The sequence below is a fragment of the Loxodonta africana genome, chromosome 11, assembly GCF_030014295.1.
Source record: "Loxodonta africana isolate mLoxAfr1 chromosome 11, mLoxAfr1.hap2, whole genome shotgun sequence".
NCBI lineage: Eukaryota > Metazoa > Chordata > Mammalia > Proboscidea > Elephantidae > Loxodonta > Loxodonta africana.
The window spans coordinates 58,225,585-58,252,134 of record NC_087352.1 but is presented as its reverse complement, the minus strand read 5'-3'; the positions used below and the strand labels follow the sequence as shown (position 1 = coordinate 58,252,134).

The following is a 26,550-nucleotide window of genomic DNA, read 5'->3' as shown; positions in this document are numbered from 1 at the left end:
GCTGTAATCTTTATGGAAGCAGGATGCCACATCTTTCTCCCTCGGAGCAGCTGGTAGGTTCAAATCGCCAACCTTTTGGTTAGGAGCCTAGTGCCACGAGGGCTCCTTTAATTACTCTTTAAATTATCTAATCATAAACTAGCTCTTCTCTTAAGTGGTGAAACCGTATGGTACCCTACACAACAGGGGGACTTCACAAAAGTACTTTTTGTCTTTTTCCTTTTGGTAATATTTCTCTGGTCTCAAATTATATTTCTGAATTTAACTCTGGCATTTGTTAGGTGAAAATGACCAAAATGATTTTCCCCCTCTTTTTTGTTTATTGAGATTATCTTCATGAAATAAAATTCACTAATTTTAAGTGTTCAATTTGATAAATTTTGTTATTTATATACAATTCTGTAACTATCACCACAATCAAGATACAGATCTCTTACCCTAAAAAGTTTCCTCTCACCCCTTTGTAATCAATTCCCCACCCTCCCTGCCTTGGCCCCAGGTAATCACTGATCTGCTTTATGTCACAATTTTGCCTTTTTCTAGCATTTAACTGATTTCTAAACATATAATTTGATGATTGTAATGTTTTAAAATTTAGTGAGACTTGTTCTATGGCTCAGAATATGGCATCCTGGTAAATGTGCCATATGCATTTGAAGAGAATGGGAATTCTGCCATTGTCAGGTGAAAAAATTCTACGAATATCAAGTCAAGGTGGTTGATAGCATTTTTCAGATCCTTTATGTCTTTGCTGATTTTTCTCCCTTTTGTGTCTAATTGTTCTACCAATTGCCGAGAGAGGAATGTTAAAATCTCCAACAATTATGGTGCAACTGTCTATTCCTTTAATTCTGTTAGTTTTTGCTTCATGATTTTGAAGCCCTGTTATTGATACATACACATTTATGATTATTATGTCTTCCTGTGGAATTGTCTCTTTGATCATTGTGAAGTAACCTTCATCTTTGGTTTTGCACTGATATCTGTATTATCTGATATAATATAGCCACTTTAACTTTCTTATGCTTACTGTTTGCATGGCACATCTTTTTCTACTCATTTACTTTCAATCTACCTATGTTGCTATACTTAAAGCACATTCTTGGCAGAAAGTATATAGTTGGGTCTTGTTTTATCCACTCTGATAATCTCTGCCTTTAAGTGAGTGTTTAATGCATTAGCATTTAGTGTAATAATGGATATAGTTAGGTTTGAATCTTCTCTTTTTGTTCCTTCCTTCCTCTTTTCCTGTCCTTTTTTTTTTTTTTTTTTTTTTGAGGGGGTTACCTAAGTATTTTTTAGAATTTTATCTTAATTTTTCCGGTGACTTTTTAGCTTAACATCCATGCTACGTTCTGCGAAATAGGACATTATGTGATTTGGACGTTGTGCAAACACCATACTGGTTTATATACAGGCAGTCCCTGGCTGCCCAGCCCTGCCTGCTGTTCTACCCACCTGAGGAGCAGGAGCATCCTGGGCTCTGCAGCCTCCACCACCACTTGCCTGCCGGACAAAGCCCGAGAGCTGTATCTACTGTATATAGGAGGCCAGCCTTGCCAGGTGTGCATCTGCAGGCTGGGTCGGGGGCTATGCCGGCAGCCAGATCAGAAATTTGTACATGTCCAGGCACAGGGAAGGGGGTGCACAGGGTTGGGGCGGGGCACAGAGAGGTGGCTGCGGGGACTAGGTGGGAAGAGTGTGTGTGGGTGCCAGGAGTGTGGCTGGTGGTGGCAACCCTGGCTCCCACCACTCTACTGGTATGGCCACTTCCTGATTGTGTACAGCTGCTGCCACTGCCCAGAGCTAGGAACCCTCAAGTGTCCCAGGCCTGGCCGGTGCTCCCGCCAGTGCCAGTGGCAGGAGCAGAGGAGCCATGGCAGGCACTGCCCTGCACCAAGAGTGAATGGCTGCATGGTGGGTGAATGAAGCCAGGAGGAGGGGAAGGAGGAGGAGGCAGAGGAGAAGACGCTGCAGGGATTGGGATACTTGCTGGAGCCCCGCTGCTCGTTTGGGGTTTGGGGTCTTTAAAATCATTAGGGGGAAACAATAAACAAAAGGAGAGCTGCTTTACTTTAAAAAAAAAAAAAAACTTACAGGACCATGGATGTACATGCGGTTGGACGTTGCCTGAACAGATGCTATGCGGCGCGTGACTACATTTTTATAATGGTTGCCCTAAAAATTATGTATACCTTTAACTTTTCACAGTAGACTTACAGATAATAATGTACTACTTCATGTAAAATATATAACTCTTGTAACCATAAAGACCCCATATTACTGCTCTTTTATCCTTTATGTTATTTAGAATACATTTATAATGTATTTATAATACACCCATGAACATTATGAACTCTACAAGGCAAGTGATAATTTGGGTTTTAAGCAGTTACATAATTTATAAGAAAATTAAAAGGAAAGAGAGAGATAGAAAGAAAGAAAGGGAAAGAGAGAATATGAACATGAATATTTTGCATTTACCCATTTCTGGAAAATATTCTTTACTGTTCTTTGAGAACCTGAGTTTCCATCTGGTATCATTTCCCTTGAGCCTAAAGAGTTATTAAGTATTTTTTGTAGTGCAAGTATGTTGGAAACAAATTCTCTTAGTTTTCTTTTATCTGATGATGCCTTTATTTTGCTTTCATTCTTGAATGATTTTTTCCCTGTCTAGATTCAGAATTATGGATCGACATTTTTTTTTTCTTTCAGAACTTTTTTTGTTCCATTCTTTTTGGTACTCTGTGGTTTCTAATAAGAAATCAGCTGTTAAGTGGATTGTTGTTCCCTTGTACGTACTACGTCATTTTTCTCTTGGTCTCTATCATTGGCTTTCCACAGTTTCGACTATAATGTGCCTTGACGTGAGATTCTTTGTGCTTATTCTGCTTGAAGTTAGCATCTTTTTTCTGTAAATTTCTTTTTCCATTTGGTTCTTTTTATTGTTTCTATTTCTTGGTTTACACTTATTTCTCTGCTGAAGTATTCACACACTGAAAATGTGTTTTGTTTTACTTCATTAAAGAAAGTGATGTAGCCGTTTTAAAATCCTTGTCTCTTAGTTTCAACATCTGGTTCATCTTGGGGTTGAACTCAACTGGTTTTCCTTTATGTAGAGAACATATTTCATTTTCTTGGTTCTTCGAATGCTGGGAAATTTTGGGTTATATTCTGAATAATATGAACGTTAAGTTGTGGAGATTCTTGTCTGAGTTTGAACTGCAAACTCTGACTCTTGAACAGCAGCTCTGGCTTCTGTTCAGATCTTTTCTCTTTAGCTGGGCTGCTTAAAGTTTGTTCTGCAGATGTGTGGTTCAAAGTTTAGTCATGAGATTTGAGTAGACAGAGTAAGGGATGCCCCTTCTCTGGCTCCTTCTCTTCTGGGATTACTCTACTATCTTCAGAGTTCATGGGTTCTCAGCTTCTGTTTTCTGGTTACTGAATCCAGAAAGGCAGCCACTTTTCCACATGAGCCCCACCTCTGCTGTGGATGCCATGGACTGCAAGTAGCCCTAAGATAAAAGCCTTAGAGATAGGAAGTAAGTTCACCACCTTCCGTCATCCAAGCAAACATGCACTCTCCACCAGAGTCTGGCTGCCTTTGTTTACTCTTATGAATCTTCAGGGCAGCAACTCTGGTATTAGTTCAGATTTTTGTCTTTGGCTGAGCTGTTTTGAGTCTGTTTCTCACATGTAGTAGTTCAGGGACCAGTCAGAGATGTGGACAGAGTTTGGGGATCATTCCCCTGACTCTTTCCCTTCTGAGATTCCTCTTTTCTCGTCAGCATTTGTGCTTTCTCAGCCTTACTTTTCTGGTTCCTCAGGCTAAAAAAATTAAGCCTTTTTTTTTTTCCCCCATATGAGACTCTCGTCACCATGCTGTTAAACTCATGGACTGCACTTAGCCCCAAGGCTAAAAGCCATGGACATGGAAACTTACTTGTATATCTTCCTGTCTCTTCTTCTAAATGAGCATGAACTCCCTGCCACAGTCTATTTGCTTCTATTCACTCTCCAGTACCTTCAGGTAGTGAAGTTTTGTATTATTTGTTCAGATTTTAAAGTTGTCTTCTGCAGGGGGTATAATCTGGTAGAATCCTAGTCCATCATACCTGGAAGCAGAAACTTGATTCCCAAATGGCAGATTTTCAACTAAACTGTATTAATTAATTCAATAATATTTAATGAGTAGCTACTCTGTGCAAGATAGCTTATTATGCTAGATGCTATGGGGAGATATAAAAATAAGAAAATATTGCAAGGAACTTGCAATCAAATGAGGGAGATTAAAAAGTATAGATACATTTTTATATACAAAGTAGCATGGGATAAGAATAGTACAAAGTGGTAAAGAAGAGCTTGGGAAATGAAAGAAAGAAAGTAAAGAAGAACTTGGAGAAATATGTTTCGAAGTGCTTATTTTGGGTTTGTTTTCTAAATAGATTTTAAAAACAAATTTAGATTTACAAAAAAATTGCAAAGACAGTACAGAGAATTCCCAAAGACCCTGTACCACGTTTCTCCTATCGTTAACTTCTTAAATTAATTAGTATGGTACATTTGTCACAACTAATGAACCAATATTGATACATTAACTATAGGCCATACTTTATTTGGATTTCCTCATTTACAAGAAATTACTGAGGTGAAATTCACATAATATAAAATTAGCCATTTTAAAGTGAACAAGAATTGACATCTGTGCATTCAATATTGTGCAATCACAATCTCTATTTAGTTTCAAAAATTTTTCATCGCACTGAAAGGAAACCCTGTACCCATTAAACCAGTTGCTTCCCACCCTTCCCCTTCCAATCCTGGTATCATGGATTGAATTATGTCCCCCTAAAAATGTGTGTATCAACTTGGTTAGGGCATGATTCCCAGTATTGCATGGTTGTCCTCCATTTTGTGATTGTAATTTTATGTTAAGAGGATTAGGGTGGGATTGTAACACCACCCTTATTCAGGTCACCTCCCTGATTCAATGAAAAGCGAGCTTCTGTGGGGTGTGGCCTGCACCACCTTTTATCTCTCAAGAGATAAAAGGAAAAGGAAACAAGCAGAGAGCTGGGGACCTCCTGTCACCAAGAAAGCACCACCAGGGGCAGAGCACATCCTTTCAACCAGGGGTCCCTGCATCTGAAAAGCTCCTCAGCCAGGGGAAGACTGAGACAAGGACCTTCCTCCAGAGCCGACAGAGAGAGAGAGCCTTCCCCTGGAGCTGACACCCTGAATTTGGACTTTTAGCCCAGTTTACTGTGAGGAAATAAATTTCTCTTTGTTAAAGCCATCCACTTGTGGTTTCCGTTACAGCGGCACTAGATGACTAAAATACCTGTCAATCACTAATCTGTGTCTCTCTCTGTGGATTTACCTATTTTGAATATTTCATGAAATATTCCGAATTATACAACATGTGGCCATTTGTATCTGGCTTCTTTCACTTAGCATAATATTTTTGAGGTTAATCTATGTTGTAGCATACATCAATGCTCTATTACTTTTTATCGGGCATTGATGGCTCAGAGTTACAAATCTCACCTTCCAGGAGACAGAACGGGGTTCTAATCCCGGCTAATGCACTCATGCGCGGCCAGCACCTACCTGTCAGTGAAGGCTGGTATGCTGCTGTGATGCTGAGGTCTCAGTGGAGCTTCCAGATCAAGGTGGACTAAGAAGAAAGGCCTGGTGACCTACTTCTGTTTCTAGGGGGATAGAATACACTGGGGCTTCTAAGCTGTTGGTAGTGTGCCATTTCCTGATCCAAAAAGTGATTAAATGCATATTACTTTATAATTATTGTTTTAAAGAGTTCATATATAGTTTATGCAGTCATTAACATGTATGATGTCTCTCATAATTTAAAAAGTTTTTTTTTTTTTTTTTTTAAAAAGGGAGGGTTTATTAGTAGATAAAACCTTGACTATGACCTAGATACGATGTATGACCATGGACAGGTACTATATGCTTGTGACTCAATACACTTCTGAAAATGGGTATAAAATAATGTTCTTTCTAGACAACACTTCCTAAATCATTCTGAGGCCAGAGTTACTGTAATGCTGAAACCAAAGAGAGGCATTACTAGGAAGAAAAATTAAAGACCAATATCTCTCATGAGAACAGCTGTAAAAATCTTCAACAAAATATCAGCAAATCAAATCCAACAATGTATAAAATAATTATATACCATGATGAAGTGAGATTTATTCCAGGTATGCAAGCCTGGTTCAACTTGCAAATCAATTAATATAATTAATCACATCAACTGGCTAAAGAAGAAAAATCATATGATCATATTAACAGATGGAGAAAAAGCATTTGACAAAATCCAACACTCATTTATGATAAAAACTCTCAACAAAGTAGGAATAGAGGGCTACTTTCTCAACTTGATACGTATTCAGCACTGTATTTGAAGTCCTAGTTAATGCAATTAGACAAGAAAAGGAAATTGGAAAAGAAGAAATAAAATTGTTTTTGTTCATAGATGATATAACTACGTAGACAATTCCAAAGAATCATAAAGAAAAAAAAAAACCCTAGAACTAACAAGTGATTATAATAAGACTGCAAGACACAAGATTAATACACTAAAGTTAGTTGTTTTTCCTATATACCAGCAATGCTCAATTGGAATTTGAAACTAAAAATACAAACACTATTTACATTAGACTTGAAAAAAAAAGGAAATAGTGTTATGGATTGAATTATGTCCCCCAAAATTATGTGTTGTAAATCCTAACCTCTATGCCTGTGGTTATAATCGCATTTGGGAATGGGATGTCTTTGTTATGTTAATGAGGCAGGATTAGTGTACAGTGTACCTTGAGTCAATCTCTTTTGAGATATAAAAGAGATTAAACAAGTAAACACAGCAGAGATAGGGTAAGACAGATGTACCAAGCCACATGGAGATTTCCAAGGAACCAGGAAATAGAAGCTGAATAGACAGACAAGGACCTTCCCCCAGAGCCAACAGAGAGAGAAAGCCTTCCCCTAGAGTCAGCGCCCTGAATTCGGACTTCTAACCTCCTAAACTGTGAGAAAACAAATTTCTGTTTGTTAAAGCCATCCACTTGTGGTATTTCTGTTACAGCAATTCTAGATAACTAAGACACTTAGATCTAAATCTAAGGAAATATGTACAAGATCTGTATGAGAAATACTATAAAACTTTGATGAGAGAAATCAAAGATCTGAAAAAATGATGAGATAGTCCATGTTCCTGGATAGGAAGACTTAATGTTGTTAAGGTGTCAGTTCTTCCCAACTTGATCCACAGGCTCAATTCAATCTCAATCAAAATCCCAGCAAGTTATTTTGTAGATAGCAATAAAATGATTCTAAAGTTTATATGGAGAGGAAAGAGACTCAGAATAGTCAACACAAAACTGAAGAAGAGTGCAGTAGGAGGACTGACACTACTGTACTTCAAGGCTTACTATAAAGCTACAGTGATCAAGACAGCCTGGTATTGGTGATGGAACAGACAAACAGATCAGTGGAACAGAACAGACAGCCCAGAAACAGACACATACAAACACAGTCAACTGATCTTTGACAAAGGAGCAACGGCAATCAATGGAGAAAGGACAGTCTTTTCAACAAATGATGCTGGAGCAACGGAACATCCAGATGCAAAAAGAAGAAAGGAATCTGGACACAGCTTACATATTTTACAAAAGTTAACTTAAAATGGATCATAGACCTAAATGTAAGATGCAAAACTATATAACTTGTAGAAGATAACATAGGAGAAAATCTAGGTAACCTTGAGTTTGGGAATGAATCTTTAGATATAATACCAAAAGAACAATCCATCAAAGAAAAAATTGGTAAGTGGGGCTTCAGTAAATTAAAAATGTCTACTCTGAAAATGACACTTTTGAGAAAATGAAAAGATAAGCCACTAACAGGGAGAAAATATTTGCAAGATACATATCTGACAAAGGATTTGTATCCAAAATACACACACACACAAAAAACTCCTAAGCTTAACAGTAAGGAAACAACCTAAAAGATAAGCAAAAGATCTGAACAGAAACCTCACAAAGAAGATAAACGAATGGCAAACAAGCATAAAAAATGCTTAACATCATATGTCATTAGGGAATTGCAAAAAAAAAAAAAAAAAACAATGAGATACCACTATACACCCATCAGAATGGCTAAAATCCAAAACACTGACATCATCAAATGCTGGTGAGGACGCAGAGCAACAGGAACTCTCAATCATTGCTGGGGGCAAAGCAAAAGGGCAGAGTTACTTTGGAGGATAGTCTGGCAGTTTCTTACAAAGCTAAACATAGGCTTACTGCATGATCCAGCAACTGTGCTGCTAGGTATTTATCCAAATGAGTTTAAAACGTATGTTAAAAAAAAAAAAAAAAAGCATGTTCACATTAAAAACCTGCACATAAAGGTTTATAGTAGCTTTACTCATAATTGCCCTAAATTGGAAGCAATTCAATAGGTGAATGGATAAACAAACTGTTGTACATTCTTATAACAGAGGATTTTTCAGCAATAAAAAGAAATGAGCTCTCAGGCTATGAAAAGGCATGGAGGAATCTTAAACGCATACTGCTAAGTAAAAGAAGCCAGTCTGAAAAAGCTACATACTGTATGATTCCACCTATATGAAATCCTGGAAAAGGCAAAACTATAGAGACAGTGAATAGATAGGTGGTTGCTAGGGGTTCAGTGGAGGGGAGAGAGAAGGGAAGAATAGGCAGAACACAGGTTATTTTTATGGCAGTGATACTATTCTGCATGATACTGTAATGGTGGACACATGACATTATGCATTTGTCAAAACCCATAGAACCGTACAACATGAAGAGTGAACCCTAATGTAAACTATGGGCTTAGTTAATAATAAGACATCAATATTGGTTCATCAATTGTAACAACTATACCACACTAATGCAAGATGTTAATAATAGGAGGAACTGTGCAGGGGGAGGGGCATATATGGAAACTGCACTTTTTGTACAATTTTTCTGTGAATCTAAAACTGCTCTACAAAATAACGTTGATTTAAAAAATATATATTCCTTCTGGTCTCGCTGAAAGACTAGTGAGCAGCAATACATTTTTCATGCCAAACATAGCTCAGGTTTAATTTACCTAATGCGAAAGAAAAGCTGATTTAAGTGCTTTTTAAAAACTGTAACATATTTTAAATACAATAGGGTCATTTCTGTTTGAAAAAAGTGTGTGAAATACATTTTTAATGAGAAAAGATTCCTTCTGGACACAAATAATTATCCTGTAATTTATCATTTTTAACTGTGGAGTTTTTGTATAGTGGGTTTTCTTCAAGTGGGGCACGCTGGTAACGATCTTCACAATCTAGTACTTGGCATTGCATTAGTCAGAGATCCCCTAAAATATTTGTCCAAATTCATATTTTAGGCTGGGCTTGGGTTAAAGACTATATCGTTATTTCTAAGTTTTCAAAATGAGTTAGGTTCCTGCCAACTGAGTGCAGTGTCTAAAGCACTTCCTATGGCCCTCAGAGCTCCCGATCAAGAAACCCTCAAAGAACCTGTATGTGCCCAATTGCCAGGAAAACAAAAATTGTTTCATCAGCTAATTAATTATCTCAAACTCACTTTTAGGCATCAATGGTGTTCACGTTCTTCGCAGAACCAAGTTAGGCTTTTAGGGCTCGAGTCCTATAAACGCAACAAAAGGGTGACCAAGAAACTTGAAACTGACGTGGCCGGATGCTTACCAGCATCCTTGGTATGATTGTGATTATTCACGTGCCAATTACTCTCACTACTCCCCACTTACCCCCAAAAGAAAACAGCCTTTTCCCCCAAATGACCATTTTTGCTTATCCTAGTATTTAGGACACTGGACGTGGGTCTCTTTGAGAAGTCTTATATCCCCTTCAAAGTTTTCAAAAGCCTTGAGGATATACGCTCAATTAAGAACCAAACCAAATCTGCTGCCGTCAAGTGGATTTTGACTCAGCAACTATAAGGGTTACAAAGCAGAACTGAGTTCCTTAGGGCTTTCTTGGCTGTAATCTTTACAGAAGCAGATCGCCAGGCCTTTCTTTCATGGTTCTGCTGGGTGGATTCGAACCACCAACCTTTCAGTTAGTAGCCAAGCACTTAACTGTTGTGCCACCCAGGGACCCCGTGACACTGGTTAAAAAAAAACTGGTTATCTGCTTTTAATTCTTATGATTTACCAGGTGTCTTCAGCAAATGAAATGAAAAGTTCACTTAGTATCAGTAACTTATATTATTCCACAGTTTCCCACATACACTAAAAGAGGAGTTATCTTCTGATTAATTCTCCTTGAAAATCATGACTTAATTTTCAAATACTAGATACGGTAAAATTCTTTAATCCTCAAGTGACACAGGTAATTCACTAAACTGAACAAAAGAAGGAAGCTGGTTTCTTTACACACACAGATATGAGGTGGTGGGTGGTGGTATGAGTGCCTGCATAGGCCTGGATGAATTCTGACCCATCATTGTGACATTCAAATTGGTCACTGGTCCGCAGAATAAAAGCCCAGAACGTGCCCTGTTGTGGATGCAGACAGCAAGAGCTTTGAGCTGCAGCTTCTAACTCAGCTCCCCAAACTTTAATTTATTTCCTTCCAAAGCCTCAAGGAGAAACAAGCAACTTAAGACTTCAGAGCCTGTTCTTTATGTCTCTGTTTATCCAGGAGGGTCTGAAAAAACTACCTACCTGGTATTGCGTTTCTCAGGCCAGTAAGAAGAGAATGTTTACAATGATATTAATACTATTTACTCTGAACAGCCAAGTTGTTTAACTGTATAGATAGATTTATCCAAGGAGTATATAGTCCCACACAGGATATTACACAAATATTTTGGAAGGCTATGTCAAATAATATTTGATTGAAAAATATTTTATTTGGTTCAAAGTCAATTACCACGCCATGGGCTTCCAGACCTTAATGTTTACTTGCCCAAACTTGGAAGAATGATTCTTCAACAAATTGGTGTTCGTTCCCCAATCCAAGGGGAACTTCAGAAGCTTCTGGTTCATCTGCTTCAGTTGACATTCGCTGGCCAATTTCTAATGAGTAAGGGGCATTGTGATCCTCTCAACAATCAAAAAGGTGGTTGGAAAGCGCTCTGAATTTTTTAATGTTTAACTTATATTTCAATAAGGAATAAGTCAGTAAGTACCCACTATTCCATACTTGCAAAGAGAGCTTCCTAAAACAGCATTCCCAAATGGAAGCAACTGATTCTTTTACATCAATCGCACATACAAAGGTATTATTACATACCCGACAATTATTTTATCAGTATATATTAGTGAGCCACCCAAAAGACGCTTATGTGCCGTCATGTGGTATAATACAAATATTATTCAACACACAGCTTGAGTTTTCAATCAATTTTAGATACTGTAGTATTCTGTGAATTAAACTCTAGGGATTATAAGTGATTCCTTTTATTGTAAACACTCAATCCAAAAAGATGATTAAAATAGAGATAAGGCTTGATTATAAGGATAAACAGTTTTTTTTCTAGTAACATCTGTGGTAATAATGTGCTATCATTTTAACCAACTGAGGATGACTCACCATCTGTGAGTAAACATAATTTTTGTTTCTTTTCTAGTACTGGTGATGGCTTTTTTTTTTTTAAACTGAATCATCCAGGCACCATCTTTTGTCCCTCTCGCAGCCCTCCAGCTGGGGTCAGGAACACAGGTTCTTGTTATGTTCCAGTGCAAAATTAACGGACTCACTTAAGCGATTTGCCCATGACCTTGGTCTGATTAGGATCTTGCTCTAACTAAGAGTTACCTGGCCTGGGGCCTATGATAGATCAGTTAATTTTTCTCTTTCCTTAGCCACAGTCCTGAAAACCAAAAAGTTCTATTTTCAATTATGTCACTCTCAAATACCAAGGTCCCCGAGTGGCGCAAACAGTTTGCTCTTCTCTACTAACCTAAAGGTTGGCGGTTTGAACCCACCTGGCGGTGCTGCAAAAGAAAAGTCTTGGTGATCTGCTTCTGTAAAGATTACAGCCACAAAAACCCTATAGAACAGTTCTACTCTGTAACACACAGGGTCACAATGAGTTGGGACCAATCTGATGGCAACAGGTACAAATATAAAGGATGCTTTCTTTTCTGAACATAGTATAATAAGGGAGCAACGTATCAGCATTCAAGCACATAACCTGCCCAATGCAATTCATTTTGTTTTAAGGTAAGTATTACAGTGAAGTACAAGATTTACTTCCAGTATGTGCTATGGCCCATGGAGGGGCTCCTGGGCCCGGAGAGTTGGCTAAAGAACTTAGAGAATGAAATCTGGGATTGGAATAAGTAGGAAAAAACTAGCTATGGACACAATTAGTGAAAGATAAGACAAAGGAAAGGAGCTGGAGGGATACAAAAGAAGAGCTGAACTGTACCGGGTATGGCAGCAGAGTAAAGATTAGCTGTCCACTTAAGAGAAAGGAAACTGGGGAGAGGAGGAAGAAGAGAAAGGATATGTTTCAAGAAGAAGGTGGCCTAAATACCTTTATAAAAAAAAAAAAAAAGGAACCAGGACTCATTGGAGGAGCAGTTGATTCCAGGGCTAGGGCAGCAAAAATACAAGATCAACCTGTGTTGTCTCTCCTTAGTCTCCTCTAACATGTGACAGTTCCTCAGTCTTTTCTTGTCTTTCATGACCTTGGCACTCTTTCTTTCTTTCTTAAAATTTTTATTGTTGTGAAAATATAAAGAACACTTTGCTAATTCAACATTTTTCATGTATACAATTCAATAAATCCAATTATATCTATATCTATCTATATATATATATTTTTAAAGAGCACTGTACTCATGGGTGATATCCTTTGTTTTGGGTGCCACTCTGTTATTTTGCTAAAAGGTGGTCTCGGGATAGTTTCAGTTCAAGGTTTAAAGAGTATCCTAGGGTGACAGTCTGGGGGAGTCCTCGGTCTCAATTGGTCCAGCAAGTCTGGACTTTTTAAGAATTTGAGCTCTGTTCTGCATTTTTCTTCCATTTTGTAAGAGTTCATCTATTGTGGCCCTGTTCAGAAGGGTCAGTAGTGGTAGCCAGGCATCATCTAGTTCTTCTGGTCTCAAGGTAGATGAAGCTAAGGCTCGAGTAGGCTATCAGCCCTGTAGGCTAGTTTCTTCTTCTAGACTTTGGTTTCTTTCTTTCTCTTTTCCTCCTGATGAGTAGAGACCAACAGTTCTATCTTAGATGGTTGTTCCCAAACTTCTGAGACTCCAGATGGTACTCACCTCATTAGGATAATCATGTTGTTTTGATGAGTGCTGGTCAGTTATTTTGTCGAATGTATTTCAATGTTGGTTTTTCTAATGTTTCCTCATGATTAGATTCAAATTATGCATATTTGGCAAAATTACCACAAAAATGATGTCGTGTCCTTCTCAGTGCATCATATCAGGAGGTCCAGGATGCTAAACAGCTTTAGTTATCAGAAAACATTTCCTTAGGTTGAACTAATACCCGTCTTGGTCCAATTTCTACTCCTGCCTCATGGCATGGATTAAATGGAGCCTATTGATTCTAATTTGAGTCTTCTGACAACATTTGTATAAATTCATGCCATTCCATTATATTTGGCCTCCATACATACTGTCTTTCTATCACTTCTACATGTCCTTTTAAAATCCATGCTTGCCACCGATCTTCTCATACAGCTTCATTAGTTTTTACAGTTCTTATGCCACATTGTCTGTTGGCAGCTCAAGTGCTATTCTTCCGCTTTCATGACTTCCTTTGTATTGAAGGGGCTGTAAGTTTGGGAACTATATCTCCTAGAATATCTTCAGCAGGATTTTGGGAAACACTCTAATAGAATTACAGACTCTCAAGAATGGGAAGATCCTTAAAAGTCACATAGTTGGATTTCGCAAATGATGTTTCGATGGCAAATAATTGCATAAGGGTTCCTACTTTCTGTTGCCAATGGCAGACATTGCTAAGGGATCTGAGCACTCTACCAGCTGAACCTGAGCTCAGCCTTAGAATCTTTCTCTAGCCAGCTAGTGCCAAGAGATACAAGCTGTATTCCAAGATGGAACCTATTTCATCCCTGGCAAGCAGCCATCCAGCAAGAGTGAATGCATCCTTTCCCAAAACTTGCCTATTCCATCTCTATTAGTTTCAACTTTTTAGAAACTCTTCCTTACATGGAACTGAAATGCCTTTCCTTGTATGTAGCTTTCACCCATCGGTCCTAGTCCTAGTCCTATTCCTTGATATCACACAGAACAAGTTCAAATCTGCTCCCATAAACAACTCCTCCAATACTTGAAGACAAGTCTCTTCTGCTTGAATCTTTTCTTCTTAAGGCTAACTACAACAGTCTGAATTCCTACAATCATTCCCTGCATTTTTTCACAATTTTGGTAATTCTCTGAAAGTTTTTTAGATTGTTTTAAGGTGTGACACCCAAAAGTTTGTCTGAAGAGTCTAGCATAGACAGACTCTACACATTAGTACCATACTGACCCATAACAAACTGTTGAGCCACAGGTCACTTAGCATATAAGCTTCTAACCACAACAGACTCAGCCAGCCAATCAGCCTATAAAAGTTTTTCAGGTTGTCTTAGGTGTCCTATTCTTTGAAACCACTTAGAACAAGTCTAAGTGTGCTTCTATAAACAACCCTTCCAACACCTGAAAACCAGTTCTCTAACCACTCTCTCAGAACTTATGTTCCAGCTATCATTCCCTGGAGCTTCTGCAATCAATGCAGGTTGCAGTGATCTCCTGAGAGGCTTAAGTGCTTGGTTTCCCACTATAGAATTGCTTAGACTGATTTTTCTGGCACTTGTACTCCTACCCCCATGACCTAAGTCAACCAGTAGTCTCTGCTTTCTTGTCTCCCTGTAGTCTATTCTCAACACAGCAGCCCAGAGACCCTACTAAAAGGCAAATCACATCATGCCACCCTTCTCAAAAGCTTGCACTGGTTCCCTATTTCACTCAGGAAATGGTCTGCAAGGCCCTACTATATGATCTGACTCCCCCCGCCCACCCACCAATCATCTTTGTCCATCTTCTACTATTCTCCCTCTTGTTCACAAAATTCTAGCCACTGTGGCCTCCTTGCTATTCCTCCAAAATGCCTGGCATGCTCCTGGCTGAGGACCTTTTCAGTGGCTGTTTTCACTGCCTGGAACTCTCCTCGAATTATCACCATGTTTAACTCCCTCACCTCCTCCTTATCTTTGCTAAATGGTGCCCAAACCAACCTTTTTAATTCTACAACCTCCCACATACCCTGTAATACTCCTGATCCTCCTTAACCTGCTCTATCTTTTATTTTCTGCAGCATTTATTATGTTCTAATACACTGGACAATTTTTTAATTTACTATGCTTATTGTTTACTGTCTGCCTTCTCCTCTTAAAGACTGTGAGGGCAAGTATCTTTGTTCATGGATGTATCCCAGGCACCTATAACAATGCTTGCCACAGAGCAGAGACTTGATAAAGGCTTATTGAGTGTTGCTGGAACCTTGCGGCAAGCTTAAATCTAACATGTCGTATGTCTTTATTATCATTGGTCATTGCCATGTAAAAGGATTTCATTTTACTTGAATCCACAATCAACACCCATGGAAGGAGCAGTCAAGAAATCAAACGACGCATTGTCTCGGGCAAATCTGCTGCAAAAGATCTCTTTAAAGTGTTAAAAAGCAAAGATGCCACTTTAAGGACTGAGTTGCCCCTGACCCCAAGCTATGGTGTTTTCAATCACCTCATAGGCATGCAAAAACTAGACAATGAATAAGGAAGACCAAAGAAGAATTCATGTCTTTGAATTATGGTGTTGGCGAGGAATACTGAATGTACCATGGACTACCAAAAAAATGAACAAATCCATCTTGGAAGAAGTACAGCCAGAATGCTCCTTAGAAGTGAGGATGGTGAGGCTTTATCTCACATACCTTGGACATGTTATCAAGAGGGACCAGTCCCTGAAGAAGGACATCATGCTTGGTGTCTTAGTTATCTAGTGCTGCTGTAACAGAAATACCCCAAGTGAATGGCTTTAACAAAAAGAAGTTTATTTCCTCACAGTAAAGTAGGCTAAAAGTCCAAATTCAAGGTGTCACCTCCAGGGGGGAAGGCTTTCTCTCTGTCAGCTCTGGGGGGAAGTCCTTGTCCTCAGTATTCCCATGGTCGAGGGGCTCCTCAGGCATAGTAACTCTGGGTCCAAAGGGCACGCTCTGCTCCTGGTGCTCGTTCCTTGGTGGTATGAGGTCTCCAACTCTCTGCTTGCTTCTCTTTCCTTTTATCTCTTAAGAGATAAAAGGTGGTGCAGGCCACACCCCAGAGAAGCTCCCTTTATATTGGATCAGGAAGGTGACCTGAGTAAGGGTGGTGTTACAATCCCATCCTAATTCTCTTAACATAAAATTACAATCACAAAATGGAGGACAACAACACAATACTGGGAATCATGGCCTAACCAACTTGATAAACACATTTTTTTGGGGACATAATTCAATCCATGACACTTGGTAGAGTAGAAGGTCAGTGAAAAAGAGAAAGACCCTCAGTGAGATGGACTGACGCAGTGGCTGCAACAGTGGCCTTGAGCATAACAACGATTTTGAGAATGGCACAGGACCCAGCAGTGTTTCATTCTGTTGTATACAGAGTCGCTATGAGTCAGAACCAACTCTACAGCATGCAACAACAACAGTCAGCTATTCTCCCCTGTACTTTGCCACCACACTGTTTTGTATGTTTTCTCCCCTGATACAACCTCTTGTTGCTTCCCTCCTTCCCGCACCTCCTTTCCAAAGCGCCTTTCTAAACCTCTACTTCATGGTTATTAAGCACCCCTACGTTCTCCGCCTTTGCACTGTTGAACCTTCCCTCCATGTTTCTGCTTTTAACTGAAATCTGCCTCTCCATTCAGGATTCTCATTCCCCTGGAGCCTTTGGAAGTAGAGGCTGCTCATTCTCTCCCACTCCACAGCCTTCGGGGTCTGGAGGTGGGGTTGGTTTCCCCTTTGCTCTCATTGCTGTTCCCTCGCTATTATTCTTCTCTTCCTAAGCAAAAAGTTCTGCTTTGCTCATGAGGCTTGTGCCTGCCTCTTCTTTTCCTAGAAGCTGCCACCTACTGACTTCTAGGTCCCTCCTGTATTTATTGCAGCATTTGGCTCATAGTTCTTCTGTACCCCTGGCTTGTCATCATTCTGGGTGACCATGAAGCCTACATGCCTGACCCATCCTAGGTTCGTTAACTGGTTCAATCACAGGGGCTTTCACTCACCTCCAGGCCATTTCAGTCCCCACGCTCACGGCTACACCAGACTGTATTATCACCTAGATCTGCTCCACTTCTGAAATCTGAAGTCTCAATATACTGCTGGCCAATCACCATCTCCGTTACTTCCACTGTGCTGGTTCTTCGGCCTTATCAAAATGTCCCTTCTCCTGACTCTTCTGCTTTATTCTTTTCCGACTGGTTCCTAATATTTTCAATTCCTTCTTGACTCATTGTAGACACCAAGATCCATCATTTCCTGTAATCAACCACTCTAATTTTCAAGGATCTTTGTACCTGTTGTGTGTGATAACTTCATGTAGATTCAAAATAGTGGGGGGGGGGGGAGGGAAACAAGTCTTACTTCATATAAAAGTGGAAATAATATGAATTCCCTATATTTAAGAAACTGTTAGGAATCGCACGCCAAAGCTGGGGGAGTCCAGTGAACAGTAATCTGTTTTTATGCCACTGCCACCGGGGTGGTGCCACTTTAGCTGATAAACAGAACCAGCTGCCGTGTTTGGTGAGTGCTGTGTGAACCTCACTGCTGTTTATGAACGGCGGAACTTCTGTGGCTGACTGTGATGACTAATGCGCTGCTATTTTACAAACCATGTTATTATAACTGAAAATATTTTTATATTCTGTAACAATATCTCTCAAGCATTCATTAAGCAGTGGTTCTAGTGATAGTGCTGAAAAACATACCCCCAAACAGTAAATGTGGAACAGAAGTTAGTTGTGATAAAACACTATGAAGAAGGCCAAACATCCACTGTAACACACTGGGCTGTTAATTTAGGAGAGAACACACTGTAACAATTAGAGCTAATGAAGAAAAAAAGTAATAACAAGTATTCATATGCCACAATGCTGTACACTCATGCATCCCCCAAAATATCCCTTTTACATTTTTTCCTGTGGGAAAATTAGTCTCGAAGTTTTATATCCTCAGATCACTTTGGAAATGCATCTATTACACAAATGTAAACGCCTTCTTCAAATACAGTGCTTTTCATGAAATGTTCCTCTCCATTGCTATGTCCCAGGCATACAGTAAACAGTGTGGTGGTTATCAGCATGGGATTTGGAGCAGGCTGCCTGGGTTTGTGTCCCTCAGCTCCACAGCTATAAGGCTGTGGGTAGGTTACTGAACCTCTCTGGGCAACAGTTTCCTCTTCTGAAAAGTTAGGATGATAACTCTACCTACCTCAGAGTAGTTGTGAGGACGGAATGAGTTAATGTATGTAAGACACTTACAACCCTGTATGGCATCGAGTAAAAAACTCCATGAGTGTTAACCACTGTCATTGTCGTTGGTATCATCATGATTGCCATCATCAGCTTCCCATCAACCGTTGATAATGCTTAAAAGCCAACCAAGCCAATTCCCACTCACAGCAACCCTGCAGTACAGAGCAGGACTGCCCCATAGGGTTTCCAAGGCTGTAAATCTTTACACAAGCAGACTACCACATCTTTCTCCCATGGAGCGGCTGGTGGGTTTGAACTGCTGACCTTTTGGTTAGCAGCTGAGCACCGCACCACCAGGTCTCCTCTGATAATATTTACAAGACTGAATCTGTTTCACTGGGGGAAAAAAAAGGTGCCTCTTTATTCATAGTATATGAATTGCTCATAGTATATGTAGTGGTTGGTTACTCACTGGATATACAGGGGATGGAAGACACTACTCTTTTTTGGCTTTTTTCTTTTGAGAAACTGTCAGAAACCTTCATCACAGTTCTGAGTATCACTGTATAGTACAGTAGGCAATATTTAACGGGCCTTTTCTAGTGTGAGTATTGTGTAAACGATATGATTTTGAATAGGGCCTGCTCAGACAGAAATATTTGTATTTACATCAGGCAATTTAACAGTCTGTGTCAGCTGAACGTTTCTTCAGCCAGTCTTACCTTCAGCCTGTCTTTGGGCAGTGCAACAACCCCCTGCTTGATGATTTCCAGGACCCGTTCCACAGAAAGCTCAGCTCCAGCTTGCAGCAACCTTGAGCTAAAGAAGGTGATCACCTGGAATGTAAAGTGTTATTTTTTAAACAAGTAGATGTATGAAACGTATTGTCAGTACACGCCCTTCTCCCATGGTAATCAAACCACCTTAATTCCATTTCTAGAGTGACCTGGCTTTTCATTCACTAGCCCCTCTAAATGCAATCCTCTATGTGCAGGATCTGAAGGCTGAATCAGCCAACGCTGGTTATTCAGGGCTGATTTCCATTCTGTGAATTAGGTAGCCTCCTGAAGTCTGCTTTCTTGTACTGCCTCACCTTGCATTTCTATTTTATTTAGAGAACAGCACCCATTAGAAAGTCAAAGAGAAAGCTAAAGTCTAAATCTTATCAATTTTAAGGCTTAATAGTAGCTCTCAGAGAAGGCTTAATAAGAACAAAATTTGAAGCTAATGGCTACAATGATGTTTTGGGGATTATCTATTAATTTAATTTATCCACATCACCTTTTTTATCCCTGATCACCAGGGAAAACTCAACAGTAGACTATAATTACTTTTGTTTCATGTCACAGCACAGTCTGAACTAGCAAGATGCTAACACAGGAGCATTCTGGGAATAATGCTGTTCCTAAACTAAAAGAATGTCATCATGTTTTTGCAAATCATTTTTAAAACCATAATGTTGATAAATCAAGACTATAACCCAAAACCTACTGCCACTAAGTTGATTTCGACTCAGAGTGACCCTTCAGGGCAGAGCAGAATTGCCCCATGGGGTTTCCAAGGGGCGGCTAGTGGATTTAAACTGCCGATCCTTTGGTTAGCAGGGCTAAGCAGGGCTCCTAGTAAGACTATAAAACCCAAAAAACCCAAACCCTTTGCCATCGTTGAGTTGATACTGATTCATAGTGACCCTAATGGACAGAGTAGAACTGCACCACAGGGTTTCCAAGGAGCGCCTGGTGAATTTGAACTGCCGACCTTTTGGTTAAGAAGCCACAGCTCTTAACCACTATGCCACCAGGGTTTCCAATAAGACTACAGACCCCGTTTTATTCAAGAGAACAACACTTAGGTGTTTATACTCAGATATGCGAATACATATATGGTTTACTTTTTTCTAAAAGTTAAACATCTCCCTTACATGTTTTCTATTTTATAGGAAAAATAATATTAAGTTAAAAATAATTCTTTGCGAACATTTTTATAACTTTCCTTCAAGATTACTCTCTTAAGTATTAATTGTTCAAGAGTAGAATATCTTTTCTCTTAACCATTCTAGTGGAAACGGGCACTGAAATGCATTTGTTCTGGAAAGTGAAGAGACCCAGCTGGAGCCAGGGACCGCTAATAAACTTGTGCCTCAGACGCTGTGGCGATGTGTGAAAACAAAGGCAGCCTATGGCTGGTTACACTGCTTTTGATTTGAGACAAATCATTTCTTCATCTGAAGCAGTTTGTCATTACCAGCTCCTTTGCAAGTTGCTTATTTTGTTCACAGAAGGTTGGTTTTTCAATATATGCCTAAGGGTCTTATTTTTCCCAAGTTAGGTTTTAAACTCCTTTTGGGAACTCTGGGATGAACTTTTATTCACAGAGCTTATATGCAGCAGGTATTCCAACTGATTTCTTGTAGTACAGTGAATAAATCTTTGAGGAAAGACATAACATAATAGAAAACATATATAAGAGCTTTATTAAAATATTATTTTAAAATACGTAACAGGAAGGATGCCAAATAGTTTCCTTTTATATAACTATCTTTACAGGTTTTAAACATAAAAATGAATTCTGAGAAAAAATGTCGTTAATCATATAAATTGCCAGTGTGAATTTTACAGTGTCCTGAAGATAAAAATGGTCCTTGCCTTGCCTATACCATACAACTATTACAGTTCACTGCATCCGTTCTCCACTTATATTCAGCCCTTCCTTGATTTAGGCAGCTAGGAAATTTCTTTCACGTCCTCTCCTGTTTGGTGCGGTAATATTTTGTTGTGCTGCTTTATCAGTCAGGTGATATCATCTTATGAGTCAGACGGGAAGGATACATACCAGGGGCTAACAGAAATTTGGCCACTTGAAAAATATCTGTTTAACTCCTTCTGCAGAAAGTAAAAGTGCTCCAAGGTTAGTCACGTCTGTCTCAGTATTGTTGAATGTCCTAATGAAAAATATCAACTGTCAACTCCCTGTCAGCTAAAAATAACAGTAGATTCATAGTCTCCTTTACCAACACTTTTCAAGGTTAACTCCATGAAAGAAGAAAATAGCAAAGGCTCGCTCTAAGCCAAAGTTTCAGGGGCACTTAGGGGAGGTGAGGGGAAAGTAAAGTGCTGATATTTACCTTTATCATGACATTCTTTTCAAAATACGTAAAAGGAGTGTAAAATGTTTTTAATGAATTTCCAGTGTACCCAGCATTATTTTGGATGGTAATATTCAATAAGAAAATTGTTGGAATACCTACTCATTTTGAATCTTAGGTTTACCCAAGTGAGTGTTGAAAATATGGGATTTGTAATGAGAATACCTGGATTCAAGGCCCTGCCGAGTGACTTACTAGCTAAGTGACTTTAAGCCAACCATTTCCTCTCAAGCCGTGCTCTGCCTCCTCACAGGGATGGTTTGAGGGTCAAATGAGTTACTGTATCAGCACCAAATCTGCAATGATAAAGCCCTATGCAAATATGTGTTTTTATCAGCTATGACAATGATTCTTAGGAAGGGATTTGCTAAAATCACTCAGGAAACCTTCTCAACTACAGGTGTCCAGGCCCCAACCCCAAACCTACTAAATGAGAATATTGGGGGTGGTGGAATTTTTGTAAAAAGTCGCCCAGCTGATTCTGATACATACCCTAGATACTGTTCTTCTATTTATTGATATTTTCACAGTGACAACTCTCAGCAAAAAGTCAGAACTTACTGACAAAAAAGACTGAAGTATTAGGATTCACATTTCTTAAATGCTTGGGGAAATTAAAAACACAAAGGCTGACTTTCAGTGGAGGAGGGATGGCCCTGGCTACAGGGGTTACTGTACATTAGGCTGATGTGAGGTCTACTTAAGACCAAACTAATTGTTGAAAAGACAACTTAAAGCTTAAAGGAGTGAGATTCTTCAAAAATAAAAACAAAAAACGTGAGAAATTTTGATTCTTAAATATTAAAAGCTCAGAAAAACTATCCTTCTTTAAGAGAAACTGTATCCCATAGACACACTAAGACGCTCATCACTGACTACCCAAACCTTCCACAAATGTTTAAAACTGTGGAAGCAATGTTTTTCCTGAAGAAATTTAGAGAATGACAGGATTTTATTTTCTGCAGTTTTCGTTGGTATTCTGATTTAACATTATTAATATCTCAGAGAACTGTGAAGATGAGTAAATACATACTATATGTTTAGAGACCCAACAGGGAAGATAAAAATATGAGAAACTAGAACAGTATTATATCATGAGAAATGAGCCAATCAGTGTTAGCCTTGGTCACCAATTTTCTTAATTTTAAGAGCAAAAACATTTTTGTTGTTGTTAATACTTCGTTTTCCTGTTTTCATTTATAGTCATGTGTTGCTTAATGTCCATAATACAATCTGTCAAATAGGATGTTATATGATTTGGACCTTGTGTGAGCATGTTATATAAAGGAACTCCCTGTACAATCTGTAGTTACAAACCAACCCCCGTAAAGCCTATTATATTAAAACCTTACAGGAGCCTGCCAGGCAAAGCTGAAGCGCTGTATCCACTGGATACGGAGGCTGGCCTTGCTGGGTGTGTGGCAGCAGGCCAGGCTGTCCAGGCATGGGGCGGGGAGCTGCAAGGGGAGGTGGCTGCAAGGACCAGGTGGGGAGTGAGTGTGTGGGTGCTGGGAGCATGGCTGGGGGTGGTGGCCCTGGCTGCTGCTGCCCTGTTGATGCAGCCGCTTCCTGATCATGCACAGCTACCGCTGTTCACCTGGAGCCAGGAGCCCACAAGCACCCAGGGGCCTGGCTGGCGCCTCCGCCAGCTTTCAAGGCAGGAGCTGCCCTGCTTCGAGAGTGAAAGGCTGCATAGCTGCTGGGTGGGTGAATGGAGCCAGCAGGAGGGAGGGGAAGGAGGAAGAGGACGTGGAGGAGGCACTGCAGGGATTGGGATGCGTCCTGGAGCCCTGCTGCCTGTTCACTTTGGGGATTGGGGGCGGGGCGGGGGGCTTTAAAACCATTAAAAACCCACCCACTGCCGTTGGGTTGATTCCGACTCATAGCGACCCTTTAGGATAGAGTAGAACTGCCTCGTAGAGTTTCCAATGAGCGCCCTGTGGATTCAAACTGCCAACCTTTTTGGTTAGCAGCCGTAGCTCTTAACCACTATGCCACCAGGGCTTCCTGTTTTAAAACCATTAACCATAAAAAACCCATTACCATCGAGTCCATTTCGACTCATAGCGACCCTATTTAAAACCATTAGGGGGAGATAATAAACAAAAGGAGAGCTGCTTTCCTTTCAAAACAAAACAAACTTATTGTATCACCGACACATATGCCATCAGGCAAAGGATGCTATGCGGTACATGACTGTCCTAAATCTCCATGCTGTATCTAGCATTCCAAAACGCCAAATGGGAAAGAATCAGCATGATTACCAGGCTTTCTCTTTGTCTCTGTCCAATCTGTTAATTTAGCAAAGCAGGCATATAACTTATCTTCCCATAGTTTGAGACTCTGCAATATCATGGCAGGTAATGTCATTGTCTTCTTAATCAATCAGTCAATACTAGGCTGCAACATGCTGGCCTATGTTCTTACCTAACTGAAGCCAAAAAACTTCAGAATCCCTAGAGACAAGTGATAACAGAAATTCTTATATTTACTATTGCTTTGGAAGTCTTACAACAGCAAAAGATTTACTAATGTACTTCATTAGCTTTCTTGTTGTAACAGTCCGATGGGAAATTTTTTCAGCAGAATAAAATTTAATTAAAGCTACTTTAAAGTAGTGAATAAAAGAAGTGGCTTTTCTTAAAATGAATATTCTATGAAAAGCATATTTCATATTAAAAGTTGAAAAATTTGAGCACTTTCAAAAAGCTCATCAATAGACAAGACAAAGCATGGAAGATGTAAACTAGCGAAAACTATGGAAATTCATTATAAAGGCTCCAACCTCTCCTAGCTCAAACAACAGACCACAGACAGAGTATGTTAAGGTGATGCCTATACCACCCAGCATACAATGATCTCAGGGCTCATTTCACCCCCCTTTTTGGTGTTCAGAAACCCTGAGGAGACTTGGCCAAGGCTGTGAAATAGGGATTGATAAGTCAATAACATAGGAGATCAATTTTTGAGAGAATGATATCAAGATCATTGGTTTCATTAGGGGAAAGAATCACTAATTTTGTTACAATATAAATGAAAATTGTGTGTTAGATTCAAATTATAATCTTATTTTTGTTATAAGGATTTTCTGATTAATTGACCAAAAATAAATAAATAAATAAATAGAGGAAATCAACTAAACCTAGCTTGAATGTCGGGATATTTACTTGAAAGATCAGACCATTTTGGGAAAATGGAAGCTGAGAAAAAAACAGCCAAGTTGGCAGCTGTTAAGCTAAACTGTTGTTTGGTTTTAAGAAGACTCCAGGGTATATTTTTGGTTAAAGGTTTAAAGATGACCTCAGGGCAATAGTTTCAGGGCCCAATCTACATTTTTAACATCCCAGGAGGTCAGACTCATGCATCTAATTACACATTCACAGACAACCATTTGCGTCTCAACCATAATTTGGCTAAACTGGGATTCTGGATTTTTTCCCTACTCACACCTACACCTGCTCTTGTGCCTGTCTTCTCATTATTTGATTACTGAAGCCAAATATCTAGGGGTTAAAAAAAAGAATTTTGCTTCATTTATTTATTTAGGACACTTACATATTTTAACAAATTCAAAACGGTATACAGCAAAAAGAAAGCCTCGTTCCCAGGTCTATTCCTTTACCCTAGTGCTTCTCCCCAAAGGCAACCATTATTCAGGGTTTTTTTGTTTTGTTTAAGGTATTTTATGCATATATATATATATATATATTCTTTCTTCTCTATCACACAAATGACAGCATTGTTTTGCATCTTTTTTTTTTCACTGAAGAGTACACCTAGTAGATTGTTCAATCAATACTTAATAATCTGCCTCACTCCTTTTAAGAGCTGCATATGGCACAGCCGTTCTACAGGGATTGCAGAGGTACAGCAATACAGTCACGTGTCACTTAATGCCCACGATGTGTTCTGTGAAATAGGACATCATGTGATTTGGACGTTGTGCGAACATGCTCAAATTGCAAGCAAGGGCATTTACTGATTTTCTACCTTTGTGTTGTTTAATAACCTTTTGTTTTACTTCCAAATTGATACTGCTCCTTTGCCTCTTACTGCTGCTATCACTAGCATTGGTTTTGCTGCATTTGGGAGCCATGAGGCACTTCACGGTAATATTTTCGCAAGAAAATTAAACAAAGAGATAATGCTACAACACTGGAGACGCTTGATACACTAGATTGGATGCTGCTGCCTACGACTTGAAGCATACGCTATTATAAGGTAAACTTTTTGTTTGTAAGTAGGGAAAGTTCACATTAAAATAACACAGAAAATACAGTATAGTACCTAAGCCAGTAACATGGGCATTTATTATGACTATCAAGATACACGTTATAGGTTATATACATGTATTGCACCATTATATGGCCTGGCAGCACAACTGCTTTGTATACAAGAGACATGAAACACATGTGCTACATGCGGGAAGCTGTTGCATTTGCCATGTCTGGTTACATCCTCTATGTCCAATTCGCTGATTGGGATTTCTGAACTCTACTATAAGCTTGGGGGAACATGGACGTATATGTGGTTGGATGTTGCCCAAATGGATGTTATGCAGCGCATGACTGTATAAATGAATGGGAATTTATTCAAACAGTGCTATGATGAGTAACACTGTACATATATAACTTCTCAAATGTGTATGTATTACTGTAAGATACTGTTCATGATATTTCAACATTTCTAGAAGTGGAACTGCCACATCATTTTTTTTTTTTTTAAGTAAAAACCACCATTTTGCCTGTCAGAGAGACTACTGTTTATAGGTCTATCAACAGTATGGATTATACCTCAACATAAAGAAAACAAAAATCCTCACAACTGGACCAATAAGCAACATCATGATAAATGGAGAAAAGACTGAGGTTGTCAAGGATTTCATTTCACTTGGATCCAAAATCAACACC

The 26,550-nt window shown here is 39.3% G+C and overlaps 1 protein-coding gene across 6 annotated transcripts in view; it reads right to left on the bottom strand.

Moving 5' to 3' along the window:
• The window catches only part of DYM (dymeclin), a 358,557-nt gene that overhangs the window by 36,283 nt on the left and 295,724 nt on the right, over positions 1-26,550 (bottom strand). For 5 of the 6 annotated variants that reach the window (XM_023543799.2, XM_023543797.2, XM_023543796.2 and 2 more), the window contains one exon: positions 19,218-19,331. In XM_023543799.2, coding sequence (XP_023399567.1) covers positions 19,218-19,331 — 114 coding nt within the window. Of the gene's footprint in view, positions 1-9,626; positions 9,690-19,217; positions 19,332-26,550 lie in introns of those variants that run through there. The other variant, XM_023543798.2, reaches the window with a different exon arrangement.